At 35.3% G+C, this 27,280-nt stretch overlaps 2 protein-coding genes across 4 annotated transcripts in view; one reads left to right on the top strand and one right to left on the bottom strand.

The window, feature by feature from the left end:
• Positions 1-27,280, bottom strand: part of LOC128876107 (E3 ubiquitin-protein ligase MIB1) — a 421,765-nt gene that overhangs the window by 19,539 nt on the left and 374,946 nt on the right. The gene's annotated exons all lie outside the window — the stretch shown is intronic.
• On the top strand, positions 16,366-19,002 carry LOC128876109 (uncharacterized). Of its 3 annotated transcripts, none has more exons than XR_008456948.1 (2): positions 16,366-18,276; positions 18,376-19,002. XR_008456948.1 is itself a non-coding variant. In XM_054122210.1 (2 exons), the coding sequence occupies exons 1-2, from the start codon at positions 18,250-18,252 to the stop codon at positions 18,772-18,774; spliced, it is 426 nt and encodes a 141-aa protein (XP_053978185.1). In that variant the 5' UTR covers positions 18,043-18,249; the 3' UTR covers positions 18,775-19,002. The 3 variants fall into 3 exon arrangements, 1 of the variants encoding a protein (XP_053978185.1); XM_054122210.1 differs by having other exon boundaries at positions 18,043-18,276; XR_008456949.1 differs by having other exon boundaries at positions 18,215-18,252.

Raw genomic sequence — 27,280 nt, 5'->3', positions numbered from 1 at the left:
AAAATTTTATCTTATGACGTTTCAACAATGAGGATAAAGAATGTTTACATTCTGAGACATTTGCGCAAGGAACACAAAGAAAATTTGTATTTTGAAGGAGCTGCACAAGGAAGATGAGGGAAATTTATAGTCTCATATCTCCATAAGGAGGATAAAGAGAATTTATATTTTGAGATATAACATAAGGAACACAGAGAAAATGTATATTATAGGTAATTTGCTAGAACGAAGACAGAAAATTTATACCTTGAGATATCTACAGAAGGAGAGCAAAGGAAATTTATATTCTGAGAGACCTGCACGAAGAAGGCATCGAAAATTTATATCACGAGATATCTGCGTAAGAAGGACGAAGAATATTTATACTTTGAGACATCTCGACGAGATGGATGGAGGAAGTTTATATTTTGAGACATTTGTGCAAGGAAGACAAAGGAAATTTTTATCCTGATGTATCCGTCGCAAGATAAAGAAAGACAATTTCTGTTTTGAGTTGTCTGTACGAGGAGAATAAAGAAAATTTCCAGTTTGGAGTAGCTACCTAAAAGAGATAAAGGAAATGTATGTTTAGAGACATCTGCATAAGGAATGCAAGGGAAATTCATGTTTAAAGGCATTTGCACGAGATAAAGGATGCTCTGAGATTTCCATAATAAGGATCAAGAAAATAGACATTTTGAAATAGTATTTATTAGACCTTAAAAGCAACTTTCCGTTGAAAGAAACAGATTTCTAGACGTATAGAGTTCAAGTTATCGACTTTCGCTTGCAAGAGTTTGTTCAAGAACCACTATTTTACTGAGAGCCATTAGTTCATAAGAAGGCACATATGAGTCATTTCAAGCTAAATGGAGAATCAGTGTTGTGTACTCTATATCAGAGATTGTGTTTCAATTGAAATATAGGCTAAGGCATAATTAAACATTAAACGTTGATTAAAAATGAATAATAATCACTGTTCAGAATAAGTATTCATCGAAAACAGTAAGAATTGAGTTTTATAGTTGTTAATTTTCAATGAAATTTCAACACAAAAGATTTTTTTCTCCGCAACAGTTAACCGTACAGACGTAAAATTTTATTTTAAATTGTAAAAGATTGTCAAGTACAAAAGCGATCGATTTGGTGGGGAACGGGCCATGCCTAGTCGATCGTTCCTCAACTATAGAACAATACTTTTTACTACCCGGCAATCCGACCTCTACAAACTCGCATTCGACGGAAAGTCGATAGCCTGCCTGAGTACTTCGCTTTCAGATTTACGACCCGAAGATTTTCGTAGGGTGCAGTATTTGTCGTTAAGTTACAACATTTCTTGACTACTATTAAAGTACTAGTATGGTGTTGCATACTTTTACTTCTGAAATTTTTTAAAAGATACAAACAATCGGATTATCACTCGCCAAATTAATATTGAGTGATTGATTCAAATGGATCGAATTTACGGAGTGCGTGCGTTTCGTCTCGAAATTGTCAGTAGACTCATCGGTAGGGCTCCATCTGAGAATTCCTGCCCTAGACGCGTCGTTTTATTGATGTATGAATTTCGAAATCATGACGATTGGTTGAGTCTCGATATTACGACTCTTTTTCGACCAACGCACGTCGAGAACGATAAATAATTGGTTGAGTTCCGTGTTGAACTCTATTCGACTAATCATTAGTAATTCGATACATCAATTGGCTGAATCCAAAGATTATTCGGCACTATTCGACTGATTGATTATGGAAAACGAAGATGGTTGACGAAGTCTCGATGATCGACCTCAGTCAATCAATCTTACGTTGAATGCTGTACAATTAGAATAAGCCAAATATCAAGGATTCTAACGACCAATTGATACGTGATTTTAATTCAGAACCGTGTCTGATATCGCGTCTGTTTACCTTAACACGAAAACTTTTTGATCAGAACCGTGTCTGATGAGCTCGATCGTTTTCGGTCAAAGGTCTTTGAAAAACTGAACAACTGCAGCTCGATTCGATTATTTCGTTGACCCCTCTTGAGAAAAGAGGAGGAAATCGAGTGAATTGCATTCAAGTATGCGGGGAACCCTGTCAATGGGTTAAGACAAATAAATTCAACATGAGTGAAACGAGAAATATAGTAATTCTGTCTTTGTCTGGTTAGCCGTGTCAACGTCCAATCGATATATTGAGTTTTCGGAACAGCTGATTTGTCGCTATTTGGTTAACGACAGGCTCTCGAAAGATCAAGACGGTTGAACGACTCTGTGTGAAACAGAACATATGGCGAATAATCATTCGTATTCGAATCTTTGTTTATAGAATATCTTCGTAAACATTTGGGAGGTCTTCCTGCTGTCTCTTCTGATTGTGAGAAACAGTGACACACAAAAAACACCAATGACCTCGAAAACAAAAATTTGTCAATTATTAGGTGGACTGGAAAGTAATGTCGTTTTCGCCATCTTAAATACTTGTTTATCATTTATCAGCTCGTTGATTTTTCTGGCATTGAAACCTTGCACACTAGATGACAAAAGGCTGCTGACAATGAGGGCGATTATATAATGAATTAAAGATAGAAATTTATTGGAAAGTTTGAATTTAATGTAAAAGAAACGACATTACTTTTCGGTCTAATATAATATTTGCTCCTTCGAACCAAACATTTTTCTTCCCTTATATATATCTTCGCGTCATCACTAGCAGCAGAGATGTTTAAAGTACTCAAGTTAAATGAGATATCTTGTACAGAATTATTTGGATACTTTTCTTCATATTATTTCGTATTAGTCCGAAAAGCATAAAATTTGTACCATACGTCACTTTTCAGAAAAAGTTTGTCCTTCCTTGACCTGGATAGCGAGTTGCATTTGATACTTCTTACAAGAAATTCCTTCAAGGATCTTACTGAACTTGTTACTTATACAAAGTCACGTTATCGGTAGCAAATCGAAAAGACTAGAATCGTGACTAAAATAAAATAAAACTCATCTTCCCTTTCGCTAAAATGTGTTTAATATTCAACAAAGAAAGGGAGAAAGTTTCTGTTTACAAAAGGATAACTTATGCAGTTTAAGGTATTAAGATAGACATTTAATGAAAAAGTTAGTCTTGGAACTATACATAAAGAGTTTTATCCTGAATCAAATGTAAGTTTTAGCTTACGTTCTACTGTCGAGGCTTTCACCGTTTTTCTTTCAAAAGATAGACTGCATTGCTTAGATGTGCCCAGAATTTAACCCTTTGCACTTGAGACCTTTTTTTCTGGTATCTACCAGCAACTCGAGATGATTTCTTAGCATTCTATTGCCACGAATGTTATAAGCTTAGATTGACTTCGAAAATGAGATCTCTAATTTGAAATTTGAGAATCAGGTCACCTTTGCCTCAACGACAATCATTTTATTGGGACTTCGAGTTCCAAAGAATGAAACCTACAGCTCGCTGGCCATCAGGTACCAATGGATTCTCTTTTGACTACACCTTGGACTAATCTAAAATTTCAATCTACAAAGTCACCTTGCCAATAGGTGATTAAGTAAATTATTTTCTAAACTTAATCGCCAATTGCTCTAACTCTTTAGCTATCCCATTGCAACTGCGATACGTCAAATTAAAGAAGTTATAAAAAACATGGAATTTATACTTTGCAAACTGTCAAATTTTCGATTCATACCAGTTCACTCTAACCTACTAACAAGAAATGTGACCAATGTAGACAACCTAATTTTTAATCCTTGACACTCTTCTGATTCAACTATCGAAACGTGCCATCAGACTTTGTTGAGCCGTTCAATTCTGAGAAATTGATCGACAGCGTACGTTTGTTTCCTAGTAAGGGTATTTCATAGGGTTAAAACCCTGTGTGGAGGACCTTCTATCGCGAGAGATCCGAGCGAGGAAAGATGGAAACTCGAGGTGTCTCCGCGAGCACTCAAGCAGCCATATTATCCCGCATGAGCAACGAGAGACTTGGCGAAATTAGCCGGGTGTGTTATTATCGTGGCAGCCAGCTCGTAATATGGTCGCCATTGCAGGCTTCGAGCCGAAGGTGAGGCCCAGGCCCGTGTTAGCGGTGTTTTAATCCCTGCTGAGCCAGTCGGTAAGTCGGGAGGGAGGAAGCTCGGCATAACTCTTCATTCGCGAGGTTAGCCGGTATAACTGTAACTTACTTCCTCCAACTTTATCACGTGTGCGCCACTGTTTGCCTATATACAACTCAGACGTCCCGGTATCCCCTGGCATCCCCTTGGACCCTTCCATTCCGCCGAATGCACCCTTCGTTCTCTGGTCCGGGCTAGAGGAGCAAGGAGGGACGATAGCAACGCCGGCGGTTTGCAACTCTACTTGTTTGAATAATTACTCACTCGGTGCTGGAGTCGTTTGGACCTGGACGGTGCTCCGCAAAAAATAAGATAAATAGAAGGAGACCTGGGGGTGGCGTGCATGTTACCAGGCCGCGATTATCGCGGAAACTCTTTAAAGGGGAGCGAGTCGGATTTCAGATGAACGCGATGACCGCTTGGATCTGAGGCTTTTGCATTGGGATACCTGGCTGGTCCATAAGGTAAAAAATGAACGAGACCATCTCTGGTCGTTGCTAAATAGCGTGTTTCCGGTTTCTTAACCAGTTTCTTCATCAGTTTCTTAACTAGCTGTGTTTGACGAGTATACTCGTCATGAAGAAGTAGCAGAACATTGTCTATTTAAGCTGTAATTTTAGTGAAAACTAAAAATTATGTTCACAGTCCTTATATGAACTATATACAATTGTTTCATGCATTATTCAATTTGGTTCCACGTAAAATATTGTTACATTTAATTAAGAAAACATATTCACAAGTTTCAAGATATTTTGAATATTTTGAGGCCAGGCCGAGATAAAATGAACAAATAAAAAGTATGAATAATTTGAAATGAATTCATGCATCCCCGTATGCACTGGTTGAAACAATTTATCATTTCACATACACAATTTATTTATGTGCGATGATAACGTCCGAATTCACCTAGCTATCGAGTGGTGTAAGTGCCAATTATTTAATGTTATAACTAGACTGCGGATTTTTATGCATTTATAGGACATTTGAATGTGCAAGAAACTAAAAAATGCGCACAGTATGCAAGAATATAAAAAATATTGAGAGTGAAGTTCATATTATAATATTTGCAGAATAAAATAAATTCCTATTTTGGATCAATTTTTGTAGGTACGTTTGCCAAAATTTTATTTTGCATAAAAATCCGCAGTCTAGTTATAACCATATGCTGACATTAGACAAATGGCTCGTTTCCGTGCTGCCTAAAAGACAGTTATTTTGTTACTAATTGTTTATGTATGTGTATGTAATGTTTATGTTAAGCAAACAAGTAAATATTAGCAATAAAATTGTTAATTTTATAACATAAACCTATCTTTTTGTCATTGCTCAATTTTCGCGACACATATAGATACTGATTGAAGTTGTTCTCTGGCTACAGAAACATCTAAAAGTAAAGTGTGCATAAATTCATAAGCATGATTCTCCACGTTTGCTTTGTCTCTCTTTGAAAGGATAAAATTCGAAGAAGTCTGTAGTATGCAGAAATGATAATTGATCAGCGGATCTGATAGGTAACTATATAATCAGGACATTATTATATGAATCTGTAAGAATTTACCTTGCCGATAGAAATGATACTACACGTGTGACGCGATATGCGAATATACAAGAGAACCGCGAATACGCGCGTGCAAAAAGATCGACGAGATAGATTGCCACACAGTCGAATAATGTTTTCTGTAATACACACCCCATAAAAAACTACAAGAAAGTAGAAAAATATGTGAAATCGAAATGAGCTGCCAGATGATTTGCCTAGATTTCCGCGGCCTGGAAGTCAAATGCTTGGCGTGGTCAGGCTTTTGCTTAGCTCGGCTTTTGCTTAGCTCCTATTGGCTAAGGGTTGACGACGGGAAAATCATACGAAAAATACCGTTTCTGACAGATTCATGACATGATATTACGATATCTCAGTTGTACGTGGACCGATCTTATTGATTTTGGTTTTACTCGAAAGCTTATATGCGGTTTACATTAGAATAATGTTTTTAAATTTAGAAAATATTGCAGGAGTGTTGAGATATTCATGAAAGAAGTTTCAGGTTAGGTTTGAATGGACCATCTCTCCTGTAAAAGATACGTGGTAGCTCCAACGGCAGTATATATGTGGTGACGGATAATTTTTCATGTACTTGGCACCGAGACGCTACCGCGTCTCTAGATATTTATAACCATATAATATTCTAATAATAATTATACTACATAAACAAGGGGTAGTGTTCATTTATAAGAAAAGTCATGTGCCTATCCAGATCCACAACAGAATCGTATATTTTGTATTAATACTTCGAGTTTATCAAATAATAGCAAATATATGTAGATCTCATTTTTAACCGCCGGTAGCGTAGGCTCCGCAGGCGCTCCATCGGCATTGGTTGGGAGTTTCTGTTTCTGGAATATCTCCTTAATGAAGTCTCGAGCAACATTTTCCCTAAGGAAAGTTGTTTCAACCCCCCCTCCCCCGCGGAACAAGTCTTTTCAAGGACCTCCAACGTTTTTGGGTCCTCCTGTATATTGCTCATAACTGTTGTTATTGCATGAAACCTATTGGTTATAGATTGCCACTAAAAAGAGTGAAATAAAATAATTTTTTGGAAAAAAAATTTAACCGACTTCAAAAAAGGTACAGTGAATAGTATGAAATAATTTCTAGTTAATTTATATGAATACGCACTAGCTTTAGATATAATTGCTTAAAAGTATGGGAAAATGCAGTGAAAAGTGTGAAATAATTTCTATTTAAACTGCATTGTTATTCACCATCGTTCGATGAATTTAGTTAAATTATTAAATACATCATATTAAATGCAATGCACCTTTTTCGGAGGCGGCGCAAAATTTAGAATTAAGTATATTAAAAATTGCTAAACTTGGTTTAACTTTCTGTCGGAGAAACAAAAAATATGATCTTTATTTATTGCTATCATTACATCCACTTTGACATCATATTCATTAACACTATTCAATATCGCCGCTCCCACCAAATACTATCCCAAACCTATTCATACAGTATTTCCATGGGGAGAGTTTATACATTAGCAGTAATCAATATTGCCGCCCCTCCCCTCGAAAAAAGCCCCAAATCTACTCAAACTATACTTCCGTGTACATACTATATACATTAACTATTAATTTCACATAGACAATAAACATGTATACATTGACAGCATTCAATATTGCTGCCTCTACCAAAAGCTAACCCAAACCGGAATTAAAAAGTTTTTACATCTGCGCCGCCTCCGAAAAAGGTGCATTACATTTAATATGATGTATTTAATAATTTAACCAAATTCATCAAACGATGGTGAATAACAACGCAATTTAAATAGAAATTATTTCACACTTTTCACTGCATTTTCCCATACTTTTAAGCAATTATATCTAAAGCTAGTGCGTATTCATATAAATTAAATAGAAATTATTTCATACTATTTACTGTACCTTTTTTGAAGTCGGTTAAATTTTTTTTCTAAAAAATTATTTTATTACTCTTTGACCCAATAAACAATTTATTTACCAAGCTTGATGAAATTACTGTCTTCGCAAGTCATTTCCCAGTACATAAAGACTGAAATATTGGTACAACTCAAATAATGGGCTGAAAGTATGATTAAATTAATTAACACTAAACCTGCTACGACAGGTCAAATGACCGTTTTCAAAATTGTGTTTACAGTTCTCATATGATGTTAGGCCCTTTACCTGTAGCAGCAATAAAGACCCAAGGAATCGGTACGTACCGTCGAATCATTTCGTTTATTACTATTCACATCTGGTCGCCAGAACCTTTAGCCTTAGCAGTAGAGTCTTTGTTGTGCATTTCTTACGTCGAGGTATTGCTTGGCTTTATTACTTGCTACGGTCAACTTGGAAAATCCAGACCTTCTGTTCACGTCACTGTAATTTGACATTTCCACTCGAATTTTAGCCAACCAATAGACCAATCAGAAACTGTTTTCCCTCACCCTTAACACACAAAAATTATACGCCTACTTCGACTGTAGGCAGAAGCGCATTCATTCCGTCTCTAACCAGTCTTCACACCACAACGTCCGAATAAAGTTTGTTTAGTTAAAACACAATCTCACATCCAACATTTTTCTCTAAGTTACAGTCCACTTATATCCATTTATTCAGGAATCCTAATTGATTCCACGCGTCGTTTAATCGTCGCTAAAAACTGTCGACGCTGCGACGCACACACATATGAACTATATACAATTGTTTCATGGATTATTCAATTTGGTTCCACGTAAAATATTGTTACATTTAATTAAAAAAAAGTGTTTCTAAGACTAGTGGTCCATCGCGATAGAAATAGTTACAAGTAGTGGGGATAATTGGTAAACTCCTATTATACATATGTACCTTATCCGGTTACACGAACTGTTTGCCCCTCGTCAGGTTTATGTACATGGAGTGCCATTGTCAAATTGACCGGACTACAAACAATCATTTATTCATTAACAAATCAAAGGTTCGATTAGACGACGACCATGTACAATGACGATGGTGACGATAACTACATATACACACATCCAGCGTATAAGTGCATCTACATATATTGCAAACTTGTGTAAATTCTGCATATTAGTGCATATATATTGCATATTTGCATATGAGATGTGCATTTACGCGAATATCCGCAATCTTGTTAAGAACAGACTACATTACGTCATGAATACATGAAGTATGCAAATATGTTACTTCGTAGGTTGGTAAAGCAAGCGGCGGCGACGTAGTCTTAATATCACGACAAAGAGTTTACAATTATTAATTGTTGCCTAACAAATTATGTGCAATAAATGCAATTGCAATATGCAATAAATGGAATTATTGTACTAATTTCAATCATTTATCAACATAGTCATAGATTTTTGCCCAAATTCGTTTATTGTTAAAAATCTATACATACAATATAATTAATCGAAATACTTACACACTCGTAAAATTTAGCACAATCAAATTCCCGTTTCGTTCTATGTAACACAAACTTTCTGACAAATGATTTCAAAATGCTATCAAATTTCGAAAAATCAACTCGAAAAATATGGAGATTTTCCATCGCGGTAATAGAAAATGATGGAAAATATTTTGTTTAAAAAATATTATACAGCTTGATGAAAACTTTTGCATACTCCTAATAGTAGCGATTCAGATTAGGCAAACTTTCTCTGTTATTGCGAATATTTTCGTGGTCCACTCAGTGGGTTTTTATTTTGTTGGAGATAATAATCTTTATTATAATTAATAACAATCACACTTTACATAATGTAGCACGTGGATTCGCGTATACGTTGAAATAAGTAAACTTAAAGAATACAGGGTGGTCCACGCAATTGTTTCAAGTCATAACTCCGTTATTATTGCATTTATGAAAAAATGCCAAAGGAGGAAGTTGCGTTTGAGCATCTCCTTCAATAAAAATATTTTTTGAAAATATCTCGAGAACTAATCATTTTTTTCCCATGGTACCCTAATCATTTTTTACGTAGAACCAAGAGAAAAATCGATCTGTGTAAAAAAAAATATGCATTTCAATTTAAAGAAATGATGCAATTGTTAATTGCATATGCACTGATGCATCTAAAAAAAATATAAAGGCCTTCAGATGTAGTGCTCTTCGAACCAGTTATCCTTCTCCTTTGGCATTTTTTTGTAAATGCAATAATAACGGAGTTATGACTTGAAACAATTGCGTGGACCACCCTGTATAGTGTTCCTTAATTGCACGACGCTACGTGTACTCTGTAGAGGCTTATTTAAGCCTAACTTACGGAAAACTGTCCACAGGCAGGAAAAAAAATTCTAAATCTATTGGCGAAGGCTAGATCTGCACCATATTGTGACTTTCGTTGTACAGTGACATTTTTTTTTTCACACCTTTCCCAGAGGTTGACGAGATATAGTGTTACGCAACTGAAGGGAGCGGTCACGTGGCCCCCGATGAGAATCCCTGCCCTAGATGATAAATAACGGCGTCGCCTCGTGTCAAGCGAAACGTAACCATCGCTCAGCGATAATACCGTCCCCGTGTAAGTAGGATGTAACGATTGCATAAAAGCGGAGAACCGACATGAAAGCGCGATGATGCGCAGAATTCGCGTTATAACGATCTATCATTGCGCCGCTCCTGAATACCGTATCAATACAACGGGGATGTTCATATAAAAACAACATCAATCTTCGATACGTTCTGCATCGGTATCGGAGTCCTCGTTGCGACCGTGGCTCGCTTAGGAGAAATACGTCCCGCATAACGTAACGATTCCGAATCAATGTACCACGCGTCCTTGAAATATCGTGCAAACAGAGGACAAAGGAATCCGTAGAAAATAGGACGCGCACTCTATGAATAAAGTCGCAAGTGTTCACTGAAACGTGCGCGTACCTGGCTGCATTTGATTTTTCTGAAGAACGGTTATTCGATTGTAACGCATGAACCATCCCTTTCTTACTCGTGTAATAAAAACACTATACCCGGTACGAGTAGCCGAGCCCAGAAATTTTAATTGTTAGTCTCTGTATAACCTTGCACCCTTAGGAAATCTACAGTTTACGCTAAACATAATTTTACGAAGGATATCTGTTTATTTATCATTATTTCTTATAAAAGAATTTTTAAATTCATCTTATTTTGTAAGTTCGTTTAATACTTCCGTTGGAGAAAGTGAAATACTCCTGTCAGAGATGGGAGTATTCATATTTATGAATATGAATAAATTCACATTATGCGGATTTGGGAATGTGAATATGAATAAATTTATGAATAAAAATGTGAATAACATGTTATTCACATTTTAATACTCCCATCTCTATGAACGCGTTATTCACATTTTTATTGGTGAATAACTCGTTATTCACATTTATATTCAAAAATTTATTCATATTCACAAATCCGCATGATGTGAATTTATTCATATTCATAAATATGAATACTCCCATCTCTGACTCCGGGTAAATATTTAATCTTTCTCCGATAATACTGTTCCTTTAGTTCCATTAACTTGTCCTAGAGTAAAAAATGAAGGCTCGTTCATTGTAATTGTTACTAATAAAGTAATTATTATCTGTAAAATTATATACACCGTAGAAAAAGCATTATCGTCACATAATAAAAATCCTTCTTCAAAATGCTCGACACCACATCACCGATTTCCATGTATCTGCCCAATAATTTCAAAAAATTATTTTAAAAAATCATACATATCATACAAATTGCATTAAGTGTATTCATTTAGTGCAGTTTATAAAATGTTTGCTTTAAAGTTATTGGAGATAACGAAATAAATAATAACTATAATCATTTCAAATTTATACATTGTGTTGATCGTTTGTTGATGAATGTTTTATGAGAATTTTCTTAGTAAATCTTGATAATTACTAGAGTTTAGAGTTTAGAGTTTAGAGACTTTAGAGTAGAATTTATAACTCAGGAAAATATGAAGAACACTCTTACTTTCTATTTATTAAGAAATATTTAGAAATATTTAGAAACGTGACCAACAAAAATTATAATCTGAATTACGCAATAAACTTACATTGGATTCTGAGTGAATAGAACCTCCGAATAACTGTTCCTTTGACTACCTGAAGCGAATAAATTGTTGCAGAGAGTTTTCTTTAGTCGTACATTACTCGAATAAAATTCATCCCATCCATGTTACGGGATAATTATCACAATTTTTAGCGAAAACGCGACGAAACTTCACTTTTCCTGTAAAAATCGATACGTCGATGTCGACGCACGTTCCGGTAGCTGAAAATAGTGCAGTCAGCGCGATTTAATTCACAAATTGTTCCTGGAATGTTGGAAACATGATGAATGGATGACGTTTACCCTGTGACACGTGCGACGACGAAGCATCGATGCATATCCTTCGCGCTAAATATGGATCTGTGTCCCCGCTATTGCGTGCTGATACATCATCTCCCGGCCACTGTATTCCATAAATTTGTATTACGTCGCTAAATTTCAAATTCGACTGTAGACATTTCGTAACACGATGATGGTACATCACCCGGGCAACGTGTATACATCCATACATACATGCATCTCGCGAAGGACACGTACGAAATAATTCGGAGCATTTTGGTTCGGCGCACGCGAAACACGACAGCGTTTCCAGCACAATAACAGTTGGTAATAACACCCGTTAATTGCAGGGGTATTGCGTGCACGTTGATCTGAATTGAAACTTGCCTTCGATCGGGATATCCTTGCAATGTAACTGCACGGTTTTATGCAGGATAATTCAAATTCCGTTACCTACGGAACGGTGCCGGCGATCGCATTACTCCGCTCGTTTTAAATTAGAATAAATTTCAAAGTACACGGACCAATCGCGCAGAATTTACCTTTTGTTTTATAATTACCACAGGGAAACTTTTTTCGTAAAATGTGACCTGAATTAGAGTATAATATATTTATTTACGGAAAGATTAAATAATCGAGTAAAAAGTATAAAGTTGTATTTAATTCACAATGTTTCTTATAAAGTAAATTTCTAAACAAAGTTGAAAAAATGTTTATATTGCTTTATCGACTCAAAACATGAAGTGCATATTATACAAAAATTGCTATAATATTTACTTTACGATTGCCTGAAAGTTTTATGTCCATTACTATAATCTCTAAACATGAATACCATTGAAAATTTATGGGATGAATTAGCAGGCCAACTTAAAAAACTAACATCAAAGAAAATGCTGAAACAATGACTAGAAGGGGAATGGAGTAAAATTGAAACATATTATTCTTTATTTTTAAATTATTTGCAATATGCTTCAAAGTATGATAGAATATTAAAATAGTTACTCAATGTGTCTCGTCATTTTTGTAAAGTTCATATTTTTATAGAATCGCATGTGTGAATATTTCGTAGATTAGAGATTAAAGATAGGTTTAAATATGTTTTGTATCTAAAAATGAAGAATAAATTTCGTGACACTTTATATTGATTATTCTATGATTACTAATTATTTTAACATAGATGCGTGATGCAATTAGAATTCGTCTTTTTATACGTATACGAGCAGATAAAATTTTAGGTTTGACCTCAATTTTAACGTAAAATGTTATATATATTTATATCTGAATATAGTGATACACGATACATTTTATATAGATAAATAATATAACTTGCAGGTGTTAAACATATAAAATACCAATGTCTAGGCTGTTTGTGTCTATTACATTTATTTTAAACGCAATAATGAATTTTTAACCATGAATTACAATTTTTCTGATGAGATAACCAACACATCACACCATCGTTCAAAACACAGAATAAGAAGCATTACTTAAACGTAATCTTTCTTTTCCAAATAAACATAGTTTCTATAATTAGAGTTATCTAATGCTGAGCTACATATCTAATCCCTGACCCATCAACTAATTTCTATACGTTTAATGAAGATTCAAATGGAACTGGCAGAGTATTGACGCGTGAAGCAACAACAAAGCCTACTGTATCGCGAGATTTGGGATGAGCATTGTTTCTGGTTCGTGGCCGTTCTAGGTTTCGAAGATTAACCATGTTGCATGGTAAACAAGGTTCCAGCAGCGAGGGAGCATGCTCTGGCGTCGCTATTGTAACGTATCGGACTGTAGGTTACAACATCCACAGGAAAAGCGAGTTTCTCTCGAATCAGAGATGGACAAAATTGTATTCAAATAATAGTTAACGAATGAAGCCACTATATCAATTTACATTTGTAGTAGTGGCTATTTTTTAATTATAGTTTCGCAATTTATATGAAGTTCCTTTATAATACATATTAGACATTTTAATTTGTTTTTAGATTTATCTCTTTTCCCAATCATAATAATAATATTGTATCATGATCATACTAGTTAGTCATTTCTATTGTATTTCGAGTTATTTGACAACTTGGATCTCTAGGATGATAAACGAATTAGAATACATAGGTTATGTGGAAAATAACAAATTTTAAATGCGTTTCTCTCAGATATTTTTTCGGCACTGAAAGCAAAGTTTCTCGGTGATGACTCAATCGATTTGCTTAACCAATAATTATTGGTAGAATATAGTGTCTGATGGAAAATGACGATGGAAAATTGTTAATAAACAACAAACTTTATAATTCAAAGTGGTGCTATTTTGTTACCATTCAACATTCTTTAACAAATCCTGTGTCAGTTCCAACGAAATATTATCTCATCTAAGAATTCGTCATACTGCTTATTGTTAGTTTCAGTCCTGTAGCAGAAACTACATACGATTAAAACCGACATCTCAATATTTATCGCAAAGAAATATCTAATGAAAAAAATATAAATAAGTGGTTTTATCACTACTTAATGTTATGCAATTGGCTCTGTCTTAACCCTCTATGATCCTATGTAACTTTCAGGTAACATGCTAATATACAAACTTTCAAGCAAATAATTTTAGTTTCTTCGCAAGATGATTCGAGACGATCAAAATTGTCTCTGAGATGACCAATAACAATATTGATGACTAGACTGGGGATCTTTATGCAAACTAAAATCTTCGCGAACATGCCTACAAAAATTGAACACAAATAGGAATTTATTTTATTCTGCAAATTTTATAACATGAACTTTACCTTCAATCTTTTTATATTCTTGCATATTGTTTGCATTTTGTAGTTTCTTATATATTCAAATTTCCTATAAATGCATAAAGATCCGCTATCTATTGACGACAGTTGATAGCACAATCAACCTGAAATGTCAAAGTAAATTCCTTGCAAGTTATCTGCAAAAAAATTCAACCCATAGAGGTACTCCTTCCAATTTCTACAAAATAAACTTCTGTAAATGGAATATTTTTCGCCCACCTAAAGCAGAACACCTCTTACCTTTATCTTAAAAAATAAGACTGTAGAATATGCATAATAATCATCCTTAGCATTTATTGGCCGATATATCAACAGTAGGGCATACATCTGAACTGGAAAGACGTTTGACGCGACGCAACAATAATTCCGTTGTTATCGCAAGGCTGAAGGGAGCATTGTGCCAACATCTTATGAGGCTGGCTCTGGTTCTCCAAGATTAACGGTGTAACATGCTAATTAGGACTCTCGCGCCGAGAAGTCCGGTTTAGTCCCGGCTAGCGATCTACTCTGGCTTCGGACATTGCCACGTAGTCGGTGCGGTTGTATATCAGCGGAGACGCTGGAAGCACGTACCCTACCTGCACACAATAAGCTATTGTCGTCCCTCCAACGTTACCGTTTCCCCATTTGCCGTTCATCGTAGACAAAGCTACCATCGGTCTGACTCTCTCGGTTCTTCGGCGGTCCGTGTACATCTGTCCCGTTTCTTCCCGCAATCGTTTTTTTCCTTCCCTTTAAAATTCCCTCCGTAGATCTCTTCGTTTTTCTCTCTGTCTCTCTGTTATTAATTTTACCCTCCCTTATTTTCTGTTCCTCTTTCACTTTCTCACCCCGAGTTCCACCCTTCCCTCTTTTGTTCACTGCTTCTATTTTCTTTCCTCACCTTCAGCTCTCTGCTACAGTTTTCTCTTCAATAGGTTCTCCTTTTCTTCCATTTCATATTTACTTCTTCACATTTTTGGTCCTCCAGCGAGATTTTTGCTGAGAGTACTAGAAAATGACATATTTTTGTTTCATTTTTACTTGTATCCCTTTCTATTACTTTCTACAATATTACTGAATACAGTGAAGGAGTATTGCTATCGGTAAACTTGCGTATTTGAGTATATTACACTTTTTCATATTTTGAGATGTTGAATATAGCATTTAGAAAGTTTAGTTATAAAATTCTGTACGAATGGATGTGTCTATCAAGGGAAGGCTCAGAGTTGATACTGACCGATTGCAATGAAATTTGGTAGAGTGGTAGCATCTACCAAACATACAACATAGTTCATCTGCATTCTTTGGCTCTCTTTTTCTTCGTGTTCTGTCCAAATAATCCCAGATGTATTCAATAATATTTCAATCAGGACTTTCAGATGACTTTCAATTTTACATTCTGCTCTAGATCTAAATAATTTGTTACAATTCTATTATATGTATTGTTACATGCGGCCCTGCCGGTGCCCCTTTTCATCGACTGAGAGAGAATTCACTTTAGAGTTAGCCTTACGGTGGCGAGATGAAAGGAAGGAAAGAAAAGAAGAGTGAATAAGGAAGGTGGACGACTACGCCGTTAGGATTTTCCACGCAAAATGGAAAGTAGTAACAGCCATAGGTGTTCAAGATATTCTCGACGCAAAGCCACTTATTCTATCACAAATGGAAAGAATCAAAACACTTTGTGACAATTACAGCTGGACACACTGTCCTGCGGATACAATTAGAATCGATTTAACACGAAAATTATCAGATGCAAAGCAGTACGAACAACTTTTACGTAACAGTCTAACAAAACCAATGGCCACAAAATCACGAAGATCAGCACCTTTGGGATTTATCGGTACAATTAGTAACGCCCTTTTTGGAACACTTACAGAGGACGACGCAAAATATTATAACCAGGAAATAGACAAAATTTACAAAGACCAAAAACACTTATCAGAACTGTTGGGAAAACAGACGCACATTGTTAGATCAGAATTCCAAGACATTCATCGAGACCTAATAAAACTAAGGAATTCTTCCTTAATAATGGATAACAGAATAAAACAGTTAACAGCAGGTCTCCTTAAACTCGATAAAGTCGAGACAGAGATGGAGTTACAAAGAGCCACAACGTCTTGGACGTATCAAATATCCAGGCACGTGGACGAATACCTTTAGGCCTTACTAATACTGACAGACGCAATAATGTTTGCTAAATTAGGAATATTACACCCAGCTATATTGTCACCCGATCAACTCGAACTAACATGTACCCGTATTAACCAATCAACACCATATGAATTTCCCCTCTCCCTAACAGAACTACGATCAGAAAGATTTTATAGAATAATCACAATCAGCACAATATATTCAAATGGAAGAATGCTAATATCAATCGAAATTCCCCTCCTAGATAAAGCACCCTTCAATCTATATCGGCTACATCCATTACCATCCTTTTTACCAATTTCGCATAACATTTCCAGTGCCATTCTCATTGTACCACAAACCCCATACCTCGCAATCGATGACTCTCATAAGGAATATCTCTTGCCAACGGAAAGCTTCATACAAGGATGTAAGATTCATCCCACCAAATACATCTGTCAGCTTACATTGCTATTATACAGCCTAGAAGAAGCACCAATTTGTGAAACCGACCTTCTTATTCAAAAACGTACCATAGAATGGAAAAACTGTAACATAAGATCATTAAAATCAACTGGCATAATTATCAACCAACTCAAAACTACAAACACATGGCTATACTCTGTCAAAGAGAAAACACCGGTGCAAATTAAATGCAATTACCGCGCCGCAGGCTATGAACTGATACAAGGTCCAGGAATTTTGAAACTAAAAAAGAATTGCCAGGCACAAATAAATAATTCAAGAATGATTGCATCAGAAGAAACAACGTCTAAAGTAAACTCGACATTTAAACAACTACCAAGCCTAAATATAACGCACCTGATACCACAGATTACACCTCATCACATACAAATAATATCCGATTATCAACAACAAGAAATACCGCTAGGACCATTAAATGATAAAATAAACGAGAAATCCATTGCCTTACTAGAAATCGAACAACAAGCAAACAATTTAGCGACACATCACCGTATGCAAAGATTAACATCCTATTCAACCTATGGAATATCCTCGATAGGGATACTAATTATCATAATTGGCATAATATGGGTTGTGATAAAATTTTATAAGAATCATTGTTCAAAACCCAACATAACAGCAAAGAAACCAACTGAACAAATAGAGATGGGAACACTAAAACATAGGAAAACAGAAAATTTAGCATCACCCTATATACAACCGACGATCTCGCCACCGTTTTGTATACCACCAATTCCAAGAAGTCCGCCTGCACTCGCAGCAGATCTCGCGGAAAAAATAAGGAATGTCCACCTCTACTAGACAGCACAGGTAAAGACGTAATGTCAAAATCCAATCAGAACTCACCGTTACCACCTCCATCCATACCTAACATACCCTATATAAACCATCGCACGTTTATACCACGCCATTATCAAAGTTTTTTTTGTGTGAACAACAAGAACCGAAGTAAAAGATTAGAAAAATGGTATGTAACTGGTACCAGGAAATGGTATGTATCTTAATGAAACTACATAATTAAAGAACAACGCCCCCCTAGTAATAACCCATAACTAATTAAGTTTCTTTTCCCTCCTTTAATATCAAACAGTCACTTTGCCCGTGTTCGATGACACGCGAATGCCGCGACTTACCACTCCAGCCGCCTATCCTGGACAACCTCAGGCGGAGGGAGTGCATCCAGGGACAAGCTTGGGTGGGGCCCAATGGCACCATCGTCTGTGATGGGTGCCATTGGACCTTCTCGGAAGTGGAGGCACGAGAATACGCACCAGCACACGTACATCGGCTGGTGCGAGAAGGCCGTCTGGTCCATGCAGCGGCCCGCTGTCTGGAGTGCCGGAGACGGGCACTCAACAGGGGCAACCCGGATCAGTGCCTGCAATGCATCGCAGCGATGGCTGCGACACCATGGGTCGAGCTGGCGGTGCGGCCCGTCATACAAGTACCGTCGCACAGAACCCAGCCCCTTCCCCCAGGCCCCGAATAATATCGTTATTATTTTATATAACTATATTTTCACTATATTTAATATTTTACTCAATTTTTTATTTTTTTTATTTTATCCATGTACTACCTTTTACTTTATTATTTTATATTACTATGTTACATATATTATCTTAAAAAAAATATTTCGCCATTATATATTATTTTTATTATTATATTTATATTATATTATATTATATTAAAACAATAATCGATAATAAAAAGTTTTATGCTAAAATATATATATATATATATATATATATATATATATATATCAGTCAGTTATGAAATAAGCGTTCGATGAAAAGGTACACCCTTATTACACGAAACAGCCTCTTGAGACTGTTTCGAATGCGCTTGACATACGATTCGGAAACCGTTTCTCGGGAACCGAATCGTGCGATCTGCGAATCAGCGAAATAGGCGTCAGCACTCAACGCCAGCACATCCGCTTAACTTGGGACCCCTCCCGATTTCAACGGATGCCGAAGCGAAGGTTCTCGAACGCGGCTCGTGCCATGCGAGGATCAGCTAATATATGTATAAAACCGTGGACACGCTCCACGGCGCTCTTTTTTTATTCCGCTGTCAGTACGTTCTCATCGTGGTGATTACCGAAATCTTGTAGTCGCGGACAGGTTAACTTCACGCGTTGTCGTTACCTACGAAAGTCCGACGTATAATCGGTTAAGATCACATCGAACCTTTATCGTCAATCGAACACGCACTCAGCGTCGCACTTTGGTCGTCAAATACTAAATTATTGTAGTCACGGATAGAGTAATCGTACGCGCGCCGCGTCGTTACCGAGGAAAGTCCGTTGTTAATTAGTAGAGACCCGTGTCGCGAGTGATAGTTGCCGACAAACAGATCCTTGCAACAGCACAGCCCTGGGACCACAACAGATAGCTGGTACAACCAAACTGTAAGACCGACAAGCGGTAACGTACCTACATAATTGTATACTTGATTTCCCAAAACCGATATTGTAATATAAACTCGTTATTTTGTAACAATACATATTTATTTATATATTTAAATGCTAAACCTTGAAAACAATCATTGCAATCCCGAATTGCTCTTTCCCGTTAGCGAATACAGTTAAGGTGAGCTTTAGCTCTTTAATTGAAGACGAAGATCCCAAGAAAGAGTCACAGATAAGCTGGGACGTAACAGTATATATAATACACTAGTATATAAAGCGTAATAACAAATATACATCAAATTAATGACCTAAGACATTTACACAGTACTGTAAGAGTCAATCGTATCGACAAACGTTTTAACACTTTACTACTTTTGTTAAATCAGGGGTATAAAGAAAATTTAGAAAAATTCACAAATAATTAATAGGTAAAAACAACAATTAAAAGAAAATTGACAACAATTCAATGCGCCTTGTAAATAGACATTTTGTAACATAGTATGAGATAGGAAATCGGTATAAATATTAAATGAATTCTTCTCGAACGCTAATATAATAATTAGAATAGAATTAGAATTGCTCCATTGCAATATATATATTTTTAGTTATACTGTTTTTAAAAAGATACCATAAGGACTTGTTCAATTATTAATAGATTACTCAGCTCATTATAATACTTCCATTACGAGGTCTTTCTTTTTCTCCTGGAAATGAAATTGCTGTAAAATTAAATTAGAAGGTAACAGTTTCCGTTTCTTTATTTTCTTTCACAAGCAACCTGGTTATACTCGGTATTAACTTGTTTCCATTTACGCATATTAGTACTTTTAATTCTTATAAAAAATTCTTGATTAAATTGCTCGGTTCAAGCGGAGGCAATATTAGATACTTTCCTGGCCTCGAATCTTAACGATTTCTCGTGGATAAATTAAATCTAAGTTTTAATAACACCGATTTTATAGCGTTTCCTTTTTCGCAGTGAACGAATCCAGTACAGTTTAAAGAACCACGATTAAAAATTAATTAAAGATTCTTTCTTTACTTTTGCTTTAATTATTTATTATTTATATGTCATAAAGGTTTAGTAAGTTCTGGAATTCATTCGTTAACGAATAATTATCTTTGAATGATTATCACAGTCAAAAGCAATTGTTAAATGAAATGTATTAAACGGTCATTGATAGGTGATTTTATAGGAGGAATTCAGTCTGTAACAAATGGTTCTCTCGAAACTCTTGAATCACGATTACAATAATACGCAATTGTTACACAGAACTAATTAATTAATCTTTAATGGTTGATTTTACAACATTAAAATGAAACTAAACAGTAGCAATAATAAAAATTACGTTTCTACTCGTAAATATACAATCTACATATTCTCAAGATATCGCAATTGTCTTAATTTCCGAATTTTTAAATCTCCCGTCTTAGTTACAATTATTTAATTAAACTATTATAATTGTAGAAAAATTCTCAAGACCAAAATATTTAATCCATGTGTCCTAGTGTTAGTGTTCAATGACCTCAAAATTGTTCGAATTTTCGAAGCGAATATTTACAGCGATCTTCGAGAACGAAAATGTTAAAAACATTCAACACGTTTTAACGCATCAATTTAATGCTAGATTTATCGTACGTATATCGTGACTTTTATTTTCCAGGTTTGGAGAAATTTCTCCCCGAACAATGGTTCTTTCATCAAATTTAGCAATTCAGTTACAGAATCAACGGAAAGACCATTAAAAAACCTTTTGTTTTCCATTAACTGTCGTACGTTGTTAACGCCCATCCTGTAACGTACTGTGTCGTTATTTTTCAACATCAATTTCCGGAACGTTGTTGCCACCACTCACAACGTCCCACTCTGCTCGAGCACTTCTAACATTTCCTGGCTAGCGCTCGATTTTTTGTTCATGTTACAAAATATACAGGTCGTGTAGTTCAATAGGTGAGCTTCAGAAATGAATATAACGTAAGATATTAACGAATACAAAATATTTGTAGCCTGATTGATTCAGTTACTAATTAAAAAATATGTTTCTAGTTCAGGATGTTTCATTACGAAAGTAAGATTGAGTAATTAAATTAAAAGAATTTCTGTTTTTTGCTCAACTTGTATAATGGAACAAGTGCGAAATAAATATAAGAAATATTATACTACACTTTATTAGAAATTATGTAATCAATTAAGTAATAACTAATGAATCATTGAATTTTCAATTTGTAATTAATAACTCTCATTTGAACACATCACTTTTTATCTTTTTAAGTTATATAACACAAGTAAATTTTATTAACTGTTCACCAAACAAAGTAATACTTTAAATTTATTTGTAAATAAAGACACTGTTAACAAAATCTTTTTTTTAATAGATGGAACTTCGCATCAACAGTTTTAATATGATTCTTAGCGACGACTAAGAGTGGCGAGTGCGAAGTGGTTAGATCTTGTTATGTAGTGTTCAGTATTTGACAAATGAGAAAACTTGAGATATTTTTTCTTTTTTACTACGTATGTGAGCCAACGTCATGTTTTAAAGTTAGTACGTACATTAAATTTAGTACTATGTATACTTTTTCTACACTCTTAATTATGAACATCTTTAATTTAATTTAAAATTCCTGTATATTCTGAGATTTTTCACAATAATATTGCAATTTCCCCTTCAAGATTGCTTCACTAATGAGAACCCAGAACCAGGAACGAAGCATGTACAACGCTACAAATGGAGAGAGAATTTCTTTCTTATTTTTTTAAAGAAAAGAAATTATTTTTAATGCGAAGTAAAAAAAATGTAATGAAATATTGTTTCACGCAATAAATGTAAAGCAAATAATGTCAACACAGCACTATGCGTGGAGTCTCAAATTGTAGATAAATACAATAAGAACTTTTTTATCTTTAATCTTTTAGTCTTTTCTATATTTGTTTTTGTATTCTAAATCGTATTTCTAAATTTCATATTTTTATTAACGTACAAAAAGTGAATATTTGGATAGTTGAGTTTGAACGACCCTCAGATTTTTTATATTTTGAATTACTCTGTTTATTCTACTTCACTTATAACAACACTTATTCAACGAAAGCTATTTTAACATTAATATAAATCAATAAATAAATTATATAAAGTTCCTACAAAAATATTTGTATACTCACTCTGAATAGTATTATTACAAGCAAAAACATTGGAATTGTTCATTATCGTCTAAAATCGTCTTATTGTATTACATACTATATCTTTGAATTGCCGAGGATGAAAAATGAAAAATGACGTCTCTATTTCAACAATCGTCATAAAAAATTGCGTCAAAAATAGTATTAACAATTGAGATATTATAAAAAGAAGTTTAAAACACATGAGTCAAATTGACTAGTTCGTTAGGAATAGTGTTAAAATTCACATTAAAATACGCCGATTAATAAAGAAAATAAATAAAAAGAAGTTCAAAACACACGTGGCAAATTAAAAATTGACTAGTTCGTTATGATTACTGTTAAAATTCACATTAAGATATACTCATTAATAAAATAAAATGTCTCTTTCTAATTATTCAATTCTCGAGTAGATTTCGAGGCATTGGACTGGCCTAGTTTTGGTTTCGCCGTCGAAATGACGGCTACTTATCGGGGTAGATTATACGTTCCCGTGCAAATCACGTCTCCCCAGGTTCCCAATGGTTTTTCGCCCAGAAACCATTCCCAAACGGTCCACGTGCGACGCGTCCATTTCATGCTCCATTTATGCAAACGCAGGCGGAGGGGACGCGGGCAACGACGGTGACCCAGAATGATCGCACGGAATTACGTGATACTGCATAATTCAATATGATTTAATACGTCAATGTAAATTTCAAAAGATCCTTTGGAAAGCGACGATGATATAGCCGGCTTACGTGTCTACACATGCAGCGACGGACGCGCATTTTCAAGCATCAAATCGGATTCCGGCGTTGCCCGTAGTTTTCTACGCGTAGATCGCTCACGCTCCTATATACTCTCTACGTCTGCCCGTTCCCCTTTTTCCTTCCTCGTTCGCGTACAACGCCCAAGTTTTTTCATTTTCCTTTTTTTTATTCTTTTTTTACTCCCATCCAACGAGCTATTAAAACCCTGCTGGTTTAAATCGAGTTTGTAAATTGCACGCGAAAGCGGCGGCTGTACGACGAACAACGACCTTGAACAATGATGTGAACATGACTGAAGAGCACCTAGGAAGTTGAGAAAAATCGCAGGGGAATTTTTATTCGATCAAAATAGTGCTTGTTAATTTTGCTTGATGATATTTTAATAAACGGGGATTGGAGGTCCTGCGAGTAACGAATATTTTTCGTATACTACATTACGTAATTAACTGGTTGATTGGCATATCAATTTTTTTATTTTTATTCCCATAGAAAGAAGTCTATGCTATACACTACTCATATTTTATTTTAATTTGTGATTCTAACTGCATGCTTACTACAAAGAAATATGTTTGTTTTTATGCAATTATAGATGAATTGTATGTTCTTTTTACATCTGAATGTTTTCAATATATAACAGACACAACGAACATGACATATACAGAAAAAACAACTAATTGTATGTATTATTATAAGCATTTTTATACATATATGCACACATAATTTATTATTATAGATTGAAATAGTTTCCATAGAAAGAAAAACATACAATTTATCTATAATTGTATATGAACCAATATATTATTTATATGTATTATATATGTACAATTTGAATTTAGATTATCGAGGAATCTGAGTAGTTAACACAGTGTTCCTCGAAACAATTCAGTCAAAAATTGCTCTCATCTATACTAGTCCTGTATTTCTTCAAACTAAGCCATTCGTTAACACGGATGACTGCATATTCACAGCGGCAAGAATAAAACTATTAGTTTTAGCAATTCCTGATCAATCGTTGCCAACACATAGTGAATAACTTGAAAATGTGACACGCAAAACTAAGTTCCAGTGTATCAAACAGAACAGCGAATAAATTACTGAATATTTCCTCGTTTTCTAATATTCAAATGCTTGAAGAATATAAGGGAAACGTTTCCGTAGATTTTACACATCGATTTCTTGGAAGGAATACGTCCGAAGGTACATTGGAGATAATATATGCCAACAATCGCGCAGAGCCACGTTAATGACCTAGGAGAAATGTATTAGGTGACAGATATAAGTACCAGAGAAATGAGATTCGCAGGATTTACGACGTCGCGATTATCGTTTCTCTTCCACGGCTAGCAATTTATGTCCAGTCGATACCTGTAAATTGCAACGAAAATCTTCCTTGAATTCCAGCAAAAAGCAAAATCTCCCAAGGTGTTATTATGAGCCCATCCTTCTGCAATTAGAGCTTTTCACTAAACCACATTAAGGGAGGAAACCACATTAGGAGGCAAAATATCAAATGTTTTTCGTAATTCTTTTTTACAGAGAAACTCAATTATTTTCAACTTCGAGAATATTTTAGATATGTTAATGTCTAATGTTGATATCTCGAAGATTTCCGTGAGGAAGGAATTGAAAAAATTATCAAATGTACTTTAATACACTCGCCCTCAAAAAAATAGGGACACTTCTTCAAAACGTCATAACTATGGGAGTTTTCAACCGATTTTCGTGAAACTTCGTCAGGAGTAGTTTTAAAGTGTCCTCTGGGTGTGTGCAAAGTTGCTTACGCTCGTATTTAACTTAAGTCTAGGTTACATTCTGTTCGGGATAAAGCGTGCAGACACGGTATAGGAGATAAAACTCTCCGGTTTGCGAAAACTAACATCTTTGAAATTTATTGATATTTTAGGAATTACAATTATCGCCCGAAGACTCGCAATGTAACGCCCGTTTCGAAGTAGAGTCCCCTTGTCGAAGGTTGTCTAAATCGAATTGACTCCGTCGCTTGGGGTGCCAGCCGACGATGCCTCGCGCTACCCCTTCTTCGCCCACGCTATCACCCCTCCGCTCGCCTAGGGGTGCGCTAGCGGGCCCCGATTCAGAATAAGGCCCAATCAGGGCGTCTCGCGTCCCACTCTCACCCCCGTCGCCAACGTTCTCGGAGACCAGCGATGCGCTGTCGCGGGATTTCCATTTGTTTATGCGCAAGTTGACGTCACATCGTACCCGAAGCGCCACAGGGGGCGCTTCCAGGAGACTTATGGAACCCATTAACGCGCACATCCTGTCTCATACTGGAACCCAATGTTATTCTTAAATTCTAGTCAAGTGCCCATCATTGATTTTAAATTATTTTAACCTGAAATTATATAAACAATGAAATGAGACTGTTTATAATTACTTAAATATAATTACGTAAATGTAAATCTAATGTAAATGTAATGGAAAAAAAACACATATGTGTAAGACTGGTGAATTGTAAACACACATGTGTAAGATTTGTGAATTGTACAAGCAAGACCGGACCAAGAAAAGTGTTAACAATCCGACAAGATTATCACTCAAATAAAATATATCAATCAATCATTAGATTCATAAAACGTATTCCATGAATAGAGTGAATGACTAAATATTGAAATTTACTTGCTTCCTTGATGGTTTTTACTTAAATTACTGTGTCAACAATATTCTAACAGAAATCAAACAATAAAAATTCGGATTTCAAAGTAATAAAAATTAGTTATAAGAGATTTACACTTATAATATTTCATAAGTAAACCAAATCTACATATGTAATATACATCTAAAATTACTGGCTCCAAGTCTGTCTTCCTGGATAAGAATAAATCTTACATATTCCTGCATCTAAACCTGTAAATTTTTATTTCTAATTTTTATGTATAATTTTTGTAATTAATTGTTTATGATTGAATGGATTGCCACAGATTCGATAGAAACTTTCAGTTAAATTTTACAGTTACAGTTACAGTTTCTGAAAAACATTAATTTGTTTAAGAAATTTTAAAAACTTCGATACATTGAGATGTTATAAACTATTTCTTTTCTTCTTCCAATCTCTTTCATAGAGGCAGAATTAATATTAACATGCAATCTAGTGTTAGAAAATTTATGCAGTAATAAGAGTAATACGGTAAAATATGGTCTTTGATAATTAACTGATTCATCAAAGAGTATCGTTATTAGCTCTCATAAAAGTAACAGCGTTAGCGAGATGTGCGCGAATAGACGTCAGAGAAAAAAGGTAGTTTTTATCGCCTCTCCCAAATAGTTAGAAATTCCTTTGGAAGAAGTTCCACGAGAAACTTTCCTCCGCCCGAGTTCCTGCGCGAACTAAAATATCCTCGGAGAAAACCGGGATCGTTATATCCGGGGATATTCAGGCTACGTATTGCCTTGAGAAATTTATAGAAACTTTCGATAGTTGCCTCGACGATGGCCGACAGGGAAAAAAAAAGCGAGAAAGTGTGTACGTGGCAGAAGTTAGTCATTGCCGGCACGTATTCAGGATCAAGTTATCGGCGTCGATTGGAGGAGACCGGGGCTATTGCGCAACTTGTTATTTAATTTTAAATAATCTCATGGATAGAAGTTTCCTGGGGACTGGAGCTAAAAATATGGCTAACGCAATAACCGTAGATAACTTTGTTCGAGAACTGTTCGC

The sequence above is a fragment of the Hylaeus volcanicus genome, chromosome 5, assembly GCF_026283585.1.
Source record: "Hylaeus volcanicus isolate JK05 chromosome 5, UHH_iyHylVolc1.0_haploid, whole genome shotgun sequence".
Classification (NCBI taxonomy): Eukaryota; Metazoa; Arthropoda; class Insecta; order Hymenoptera; family Colletidae; genus Hylaeus; species Hylaeus volcanicus.
The sequence above is the reverse complement of the archived record's forward strand: the minus strand, read 5'-3'. Positions and strand labels throughout refer to the sequence as shown.

What these genes read in the sequence shown, in the direction of transcription:
- LOC128876109 (XM_054122210.1), top strand. Translation starts at nt 18,250, where the DNA reads ATGGTATGTAACTGGTACCAGGAAATG. An exon ending in GTAACTGGTACCAGGAAATG is followed by an intron (nt 18,277 to 18,375) that starts GTATGTATCTTA and finishes AATATCAAACAG; the next exon opens with TCACTTTGCCCGTGTTCGAT.